General features: G+C 37.9%; 1 protein-coding gene across 1 annotated transcript; it reads right to left on the bottom strand.

Annotated features, from left to right (window-relative positions):
• Positions 1-70: 70 nt before the first annotated feature.
• Positions 71-7,416, bottom strand: tex9 (testis expressed 9; the record flags this gene model as incomplete). Its single annotated transcript, XM_080028394.1, has 12 exons — positions 71-148; positions 237-371; positions 2,648-2,782; positions 2,894-3,067; positions 4,638-4,729; positions 5,145-5,308; positions 5,436-5,518; positions 5,702-5,747; positions 5,959-6,035; positions 6,134-6,197; positions 6,312-6,442; positions 7,360-7,416. The coding sequence occupies 12 exons, from the start codon at positions 7,414-7,416 to the stop codon at positions 71-73; spliced, it is 1,236 nt and encodes a 411-aa protein (XP_079884520.1).
• Between the last annotated feature and the right edge of the window lie 1,926 nt (positions 7,417-9,342).

The following is a 9,342-nucleotide window of genomic DNA, read 5'->3' as shown; positions in this document are numbered from 1 at the left end:
ACTGTGCTGACAGGAACTTCATTAAAATCATTCCATCAAAGATGTGCGGTTGTCTGGTGGCTAAATGTGATTATGACTTCCCCCAGTCTAAAGCTTTCATGAATTCCTCTTCTGTGAACGACAGCAGCTTCGCTGCTTCAAAATGCATCTAAACAGCAAGAAAATGACAGTTAAGATTTACATTAAAAAACTATGAAGAGGTCATGTCTTACCAGGGTACTGAGGGAGAAACTTGCCTTTTGTCTTTTAAGAATGTCGATCAGCTTGAGCTGCTTCTTGAAACCCACGATGAGCTCGGCCTTCTGTTTTTTTAGCATTTTGTTTTCTGAAAGTAGATTTTCTCTACTCTGATGTTGCTCGCTTGTCTTGTCCTTATTTAGTAGAAGAAATTAGTAGAAGGTAAGTACAAATTAATACTTGTGTCTGAGATCCTGTTTGCAAACACGGTAAAATTAAATAATAATAATTAATAATTGCTTGGATTTATATAGCGCCTTTCATGATACTCAAAGCGCTTTACAGGGTTCCAGACAATTCGTTCACACACAGTCATACCGGTGGTGGTAAACTACCATAGTAGCCACAGCTGCCCTGGGGCAGACTGACAGAAGCGAGGCTGCCATTCAGCGCCATCGGCCCCTCCGACCACCACCTCAAACATACAGCAGTCATACACATTCACACGAGGCAAGGTGGGTGAAGTGTCTTGCCCAGGGACACAACGACCATGACACAAGTGGCCGGGCTGGGATCGAACCGCCAACCCTAGGATCATTGGCCAACCAGCTTAACCACCTGAGCCACAGTCGCCCCAAAAACATGTTGAAATACAGTTGTAAAAAGTGCTTTATGTAACTTTATGTTGTGTGAAGTTACTGAACTGTCACACCTTTTTTCAATGTCACTGTGCAGGAGATGATTATTCCAATTAAAGGATGCATTATCTGATGTTAGCACTAGGACATTACCTTACTTTACTCATACTTATTTGATCATAAAATTAAGACACTCACTTAAATTGCTTTGTAAATATATTTAGTGAACTCTATAGCTTTACATTGAGCTGCTATGGCCTCTACAAGTGGAATATACAGTGCTGCATTAAAGTATGTGAACCTTGAGCATTTTGGAATTTTATTCAGATTAACCATTAATCATACATTTTTCTCAATACCAGTATTTTTTATATGAAATAACAGATATTTGTTTATTAATTAAAAAAAAAAAATTCCGGAAATCGATTGTTAAAACAGATCAAACAAATTGCCAACTATTGTATGTGCAAAAGTTTGTGAAACCTGAGCTGCATTGCTTAAATCGAGCAGGTAAACACATTCAGGTGGGCCAAATTGAGTGATGAAATGGACCAATTTAACCCTCATGCCACCCTAGGACCATTTTCTGCCTTTTGGCCTTTTTTTTCTTTTGTTTTTTGAATAACTTTGGCTGTGCTTATGTTAGCCTAATACATGTTGGCCCAAAACACAAAGCAAAAGTGGTGAAGAAATGGTTAGCGGACAAACACATTAACGTTTTACAGTGGCTCAGCCAGAGGCCTGACTTGAATTCAATTGAGAATCTGTGGAGGGAGCTAAAGATCAGGGTGATGGCAGTGAGACCCTCCAAACTGAAAGAGTTGGAGCTCATTGCTAAAGATGAATGGTCAAAAATACTAGTGTAAACATACAAAAATATGGTCAGCAAGGAAGCGTTTGATTGCTGTAATAGCAAATAAAGGCTTTTTCTTTTGATTATTGAGAAGGGTATGAATAATTTTGGACATGCCACTTCTTGTTCAAAAGCTGAAAAAAATATTTTTTCCCACAATGATGCCTCTTGTACATCGTCTTATTATCTTTTGGGAGAAGCCTGTGTCATTACCTATCAAGAAAAAGCTTGCTGGTTTCATAAAAGCAACTTTAAGTAAAAATTTGCCAGGGGTATGAATAATTTCGGTTTTGACTGTAGATATTGAGAAATTATGGTTTATGTGTGTGTGTGTGTGTGTGTGTGTGTGTACAGACAGCCAAACTTCACACCCAATTTGATACCATTAAAACTTGTAAAAAACCTTTCTTTTTCAAATGATAGCCATGTTGACAGACATATGTAAATGTGATGATATTAGGCATGCATTCCAAACTTAAGACACCAAAATTACACTTTTTACCCACATTTATCTGAATTATCCATTTACTCCAGCTTTTACTGATAAGTCAAAATGCTCCCCAAAACAAGAAAAAGGGTGGCACAAGGGTTAATGAGAGATCTTTAGGGAAGAAATTGGGTGGCACTAGATAAAACCAGGTCAGTTAAGGCCCCTGTATCTGTTTTAACAATTGATTTCCGAAAAAGATTTTTTTTTAATTGATAAACAAACATCTGTTATTTCATATAATGGGGCTCAAGGGATTCACATACTTTCAAGCAGCACTGTATATTATAGATGAAAATAAATGAAAACAAATAAAGATTCAATTATTTGCAATTGTCATTAATCAGATTTGTTTTTAGGTTTAACCATTGCATGCTGTATTTTTGTTTGTTTAACTTTATTGTTCTGGCTAATCCTGCAATGAGTCACCTTTTGGTGAATTAAAATAATCAAAGTAAAAGTATGTGTTGATCAGGACTGCCGTTTATCTACCTTGTTTGTCAGTTTCAACTTGTTCAGTTGGGTCTTCAACCTCTCCACCTCCTCCAAAGCTCTGTTCAGACGAACCTCCACCGTGCCGTGGACCGCCGCTGATTGTTTTTGGGTTCTGTTCAGATTTTGGATTTCCTACAAAAAAACGCAGGAGGTTATCAGGCAAGAGAACCTCTCAATATTTCAATGGCAGTTGGTGTAACATCTCACACTTTCTTATTAGGAATTTGAAAGTTGCTCTCAGACCTTGTGTAAAGCGGACACTTGCACTTGAAGTCCGTCACTTTTCTTGGCCGACTCCTCTGCTAAAGCTCTGTGCTTCTCAATCTGTGTTTGCTGGATGTTTGTAGTTTTCTGCAGTCTGGCTCGATCCTCCTCCATCTCCTTTATTTTTACACTAAGCTTTGCGTTTTCATCATCCTGTAACAACAGAAACATTTAATATATTTAATATTTGATTTTAAAACCATCTATTAGAAACAAGGATTCTACAACAAGTATGTGACCACCAGTGTTTTATATTCTGGTGTACTAAAGAGACATCATGACTGGAAGCATGATGATGATGTCAACACGAGGGATCAGGGGCCTCATTTATAAAGCTTGCTGCGCACAAAAACCTTGCGTAGACAGGCAGAATGTGCGGTGAAATGTGCGTTGGCAAACCGGTGGTATTTATAAAATAATTATTTGCGGAGAAGTGTGCATATTCCCACGCCAACTTTTGACCATGCGTAGAGCTTCCGCAAGGTTTTCCTGACTCGGGGAATCAGCGACACTCAATGGCAACACCACGAAATAAAGCTCTGTCATCGGAAAAACACATATATCCTTGGCACCCAATATATTTCATCAATTATATGTGCGTACCTATTGTTGCGAATATAGGCTACTGTTGTCTATGGCATGCAGTAATGATGTAGGTTGATTTACTTATCAAGTAGGTCTATACATATTTTGGTTATATTTTTAAATTGAATCTTATATTTCTACTCTATAATAATATCATATACGTCGGGAGGTGTGTCCCTGAGTGGCCAGCGGGAGAGCAAATAGTCTATATTTTAGGCTGTGTGTAAAAAGTAGTTTTGTACAAAGTTAAGGCCAACCATATTAATTAAAACTATATATTTCGTTAGATAAAATCATGTTATGAATTTAGCTAATTATTTTATGCATCTCTTTCCCATAACAACTAACCCTCGAAGTTTAAACTATAATCTGACGTTGTTGGAAATGTGTTGATCTCATGGAAGGGAAACAATGCTTTGGAATATACTATAGGCTAATGCATTATTTCACTTCTCACAACACATTTTATATAGGCCTACATATAGGCTAGTCCTACAGGTTCGCTAATACGTGATATTTCATACAGTACAAAGTTGGGCAAAACAGCTTAACAAAGACTATAACGACTGTGCCAATCATGATGTGTGATCAGCGCGCGCGTGTGTTTGTGTTTGTGGGGCAGTTACAGCGACGCATAGCACGGGCTTTCTTCCTTCCCAGTCGCTTTCTTTGCGGCCGGTTGCCTCCCTTTTTTCCTCATGTCAGTCAAAATGCTGTGCTTATTAAGTGCGTTATCATATTCAGGAGCTATTTAGCATTCGCCATGTATGGTAGATTGTGGGATGAAACTGGGAGGTGTAGTGGGATGACACCGGGCGGAGATCGTCCACGCACAATTCACCGCAGGTGGGTAATTATAAAGGGAAGATTGCGTGCAAGTGTGCGCAGCACAGTTTTATAAATCTCAACTTTTTTTTTGCGCAGCACATTCTTGGCTTTGTGCGAACGCAATGTTTTGGGAAGGTTTCTACGCACACCGTTATAAATGAGGCCCCAGGTATGTAATGTATTAACTTTTCACTCAGATATGTGTCAGGTTTCATTGAAGCTCTGTCTCCCTCTGCTGATGAGCAGACTGAAAGAGCAATAGCAGTTCAACTTGAATCACACAGTAGTTTACATAAACATTTCACAGTACCTTCTTAAAATATTCACTCGAGAGTTGATCCACTTCCTCTTGCATTATCCGTAGTTTCGCCTTCAGAACTCGTATTTGAGCTTCTGAAATGCCTTCGGAAACAAAACAGCATTGAAAATAAATCAGACCAAGCCTATTAAAAAAAGGATTTTGTTAAATTAAGAACTCATCAAATATATCAAATGCTCTGACAGATGTATCGTAAATGCAAAGCACAAGTTTACATTTGTTAAGGATTCTCAAGTGGCAAGATTTCCTGATATATATATATCATTGCTAAGTACATTTAACAACCTGTGTTAACCTTCACACTGATCCTCTTTGTTAGAAAATGTATTGTCATAAAATACATCCAAAACTTGCGTATAATAAATCCTGGTTAAAAGAGCTAACAAAGATTATATGACAGAGAAAAAAAATCTCTTCAATTAACTTGTTAGATACCTGTGAATAATGTTGGTAATTCTAAGGCAAAAAATGAGTTTTGCATTTTGACATAAACCTTACCTGATCCTACATTGTCTCCAGCGTAATCCACATCCTCCACAACATTTTCATGGGTGACGGTGTCGTCCATCCTCTCCTCCATGCTTCGTATTGTCTTTGCCAGGAAACAGTCAGACGAATCTCCTACAACTGATGAATCCACCACATGCGACGCCTTTGGAGCTCTAAAACCAAATGGACAAAATGAAAACATTTCCCTGCCAGGTTAAGCACAAATTATATGTCAAATGATTTTCTTATGAATAAAGATAGTTGGAAATGGCATTTTCAATTGTATATGGTCAAACTCACACTGTTGTACAGTGAGGCTCTTTTCCTTGTTTGCCAGCACACATGTTCTGTGTTGTTAACGGGACCCTTTTTTTCATCACCACCTAGAAAAAGGATGGCAAACAGTTAAAGTATAATGTAAAGTATAGGCGTGCAAATTTCCCCTCTGGGATCAATAAAGTATTCCTGAAACTCTACACATGGATAACTACTGTAGTTTCTGTTGAGAAAAGTGTCAGCAGGTGTCAGAAATACATAAACCTTCAAGTTATATTCTCAACTGATACCTTCATTCCAGGCTCCTGCACAGGGACCTGACGAGGCTTTATTATCCTGCAGGATAAAGACGTACACAAATGTAGAAAGAAATTGATGATTTTTTGTTATTTTTCTCTCAAACTGCTTTAATTAACCATGAATATTTGAATGGTCCGGAGTGTTTTACTGCAATAAAAGTAGAATTTTGCAGTGGTAGCAAGAACATTTACCACTTAAAAGTCTTAAATAATTCTGGTGGCAGGCCCAAACCTCCAAAGATCATTACCTTGAATCCTCTTCATCTTCAAGCTGGGTGAGCAGGAGGGTTGATAAAGGTTTAGATAGAACTTCACTCTGTTCATTCTAAAATGTGAAGAGCCAAAGTTTACTTTTAAAGATACTCAAACAAAAATATTGCAATATTTAAACTTTCAAAGTATGTGAACATGTTGATAGCTCACCATCAGTTGTTCTGCCTGTCTGACCAGTTCTGTGGTTTTGGCTTCCAGCTCTGCATTTAAGCGTCTGAAGGGAAACCAAATGGAGAACATTTTATGGCTGATTTTGCAACTCTCATTAAAAAGCCATAAACCTTCTATGTTAAAATGAATCAGAAGTGGTCATAGCAACTTGACGTACTTGTATTGTTCTTCCTTAGCAAAGAGGTCGTCTGTTTGATTCTTTGTTGGACCAGATCCAGATTTTACCTGCGGCCTCGCTTCATCCTTCTCGGACCTCTCAGCCTTTCTGCTTGACGACGATCGTTTTGCCTAAACAAGACATAGTAGGAGGCTTTGTAACATTCATTTGCTAAATAGAAATGTAACATTTTAATTAAGTTCTAAATAACGTCAATGGATTTGCATTTGACCCTAAGCCCGAAAAAAACATTAGCAGGCCAATACTAGAAACTGCAGTGGGGGGAGGGGGGTGGGGGGGGTGTAGGTCTTGCAAAGTATGTTTAATATGTGGTCATAAGTCTTACTGTTTTAAGGGTTTGTTTGTTATATATAATAAGGATGGCACTGGCAGTTTGTTTTCCTCATTGGGAACAGGCTATTTTTCAACCACCAGTCCACTTTAGCACCGACCCTGTTAACCAGGGGGACCCTGCTCTTAAAGAGATAAAAGAGGTTGCATGGTATTGGAAGCCCTCTATCAAATATATCTCAAAGTAATATATCTCACACATTACCAAAATAAAAATTGAACTTCCAAAAGAACCAACATTTGGTGCCATTTAAACAGAACATGAGAAAATAATAAGCTGAGAGATGGTGAAATGTACAGTTAATGTGGACTGTCCCCTACTACCAAACAAACACTCCCAGGATTCTGAGGAAAAACAAAGTTGAACTAAATGAAGTAACAAGACAGGAACGAAAGACATCACAAATTGGGAGACATATCTTCACAAGTAGGCTATTCGTGGAAGGTTACAAGCTCCTCAAAAGAAATCAGAACATTATGACATAAATAATAATTGGTCTTCGTCTGTCCCTACTTTAGCCTTAAGACACAGATAATGGAGGACAGTTAGCTCGTGTTGATATCGTGTTGGCTGTTGTGCGTGACACTACTCCACCTGTTACGAACAAATTCATAATTTAGACTTCATCCAAAAGCGTACAAACAGAGTCTAAACCTCTGAGAGAATATGATCAATAAAATAAATTAAGCTAAAAACCTGCAGGACTCCGGTTTGAGGCGGACGGGGCCTTTTATCAAAACCTCTTTCAGCCATCGAAACACAGGGAGCCGACCAGCCGACGCAGCTCTGGTCGCATAGCAACAACATGTCCAGCGCGCGCATGATACGGTGTCCCTGTACGGACATTTCAAGGCCAACTATCAACAAATGGTTAGGCTATAAAAACTATATAAAATACAATTCCGAGCTTGTAGAATTTCGGGGTGGGCTCTAACTAACCACTACGTAGTGACAAGCGTCCCCCCACATTTATTTTATTGCAGTTTTTTTGTGTGTCAATACAGCAAGGTGTGCTATAGGCCAACTGTATGATTGTAATTTATGTTTTAAAAATTGAAATGAAAATATATAAAGGGTTATAAAATATAGAAGGCCTAGGACTATATAAGTTGAGTAAGGGTAGCTGTAGTATTGCACAGGCAGACCACATTAAAGCTAACTTTGTTAAAATCTGATTAGGTTAATTAATTAATACATTATAATCAGAATCTCTTTATTGTCATTGTAATAGGCCTACTGAAATACCAACCAATATAGGCTATAGAAGTGAGCCAAATTCTTGCTCAAAAACTAATTAAAGGGATCCTCCAGCAATTCAGGTTGGTATTACTATGTCTAGGCTATTGCTATTATTACTAGGCTTCTACTTTTGCCAACCTGAAAAAGGCCTACATAATTCAAACTTCACACAATCGAAATAGATTTTTAGTTTTTAAATGAGTTTCTACAGAGTCTGTGTGTATTGTACAATATTTCCCTCTGGTCTGCTGTGAAGCAGCATGGGAAAACTCATGTAGGGGCAAAAAGTAGCTAATTATTGTATTTAAGTACAGTATTCATAGCTTAGACTATAATAAAATCTGCATGTCATTGGATATTGTGCTTTAGTGATGCATTTTGAAAAAAAAAACGTACTAAACTATCACAAGCCAGAACCGCCATGCAGCATGGTCCCAATACTCTTTACAAATAAAATACATTTAAAAAAGAATAATAAAAACACTTATATCAAAAACATCAATGCTAAGGGTTTTAGTAAGCAAATAACATAATCGAGCAACAAATTCACATTAAAACGACAATGTTGAAAGGATGTCATAAGGCCAAATTTTGTGGTGAGCTAAAATTAACTGAGAAGAGGTAGGTTTTATACACACACACAAAATATATTTTTTTTGTTATTATTTAAACCTGCAGTGTGTAGAATTTTGGGTTTTATTTCCTAGCAGATTTTGTAGAAAGTAATTATAATATCCATAAGTACATTTAATTTAGTGCATAATAGCTGAAAAAAATGTTTTGAATTATTATTTTTTCCCTTAGAAAGGGTCTCATATATGTCCATATTTCTGCATATTTTGGACCAAGGCCTAGTGCCGCCATCTTGAAAGTGTCATATAGTTGGAATGTCATCAGGTGCATTGTTTAAAATTTAGAATTGTTGTTGTCCTTAAAGGCCACTGTAGCTTCTGTTATTATTCTAAAGGGTTGGGGTTACCCAGCTGAGTGTTGCATTCTAGAACTTTGTAGAACTTTCTTGATGATGTCACACACTGCACCTTTAAATAATAATTAATTATTATTAAAATTATTATTGTTTTATTAGACCTACTACTACTATGACCATGACCCTTATGGCCCTCTATGGCAGCAACACTACCACATAGCCGCCTATAAAAAAAAATCACAAATTCTCATTCAGGAACATGCTGAGTGATTTCTTCTGCTTACATGTTGTTTTTAAAGCTTGGGGCATACATCCTGCGCATGCGCCTACCCAGCAACTACTACTCAGCATGCACATGCAGAGAAATCCCATAACGTGAGGGGCACAGCGCACCGGAGGGACTAGCTGGTTGTTTTCCAGCCGTCCTTGTGCTATTTACTCCCGCCTGTATTTATATCCATGCTGCACGTCTCGTTTGACAGCGACGCGTAGTTTTGCGTTTTGGTGGTGAG

The sequence above is a fragment of the Ammodytes marinus genome (assembly GCF_949987685.1).
Source record: "Ammodytes marinus genome assembly, chromosome: 1".
NCBI classification, from domain to species: Eukaryota; Metazoa; Chordata; class Actinopteri; order Uranoscopiformes; family Ammodytidae; genus Ammodytes; species Ammodytes marinus.
Note: the sequence above shows the minus strand (reverse complement) of the source record. Positions and strands in the feature narration are given on the sequence as shown.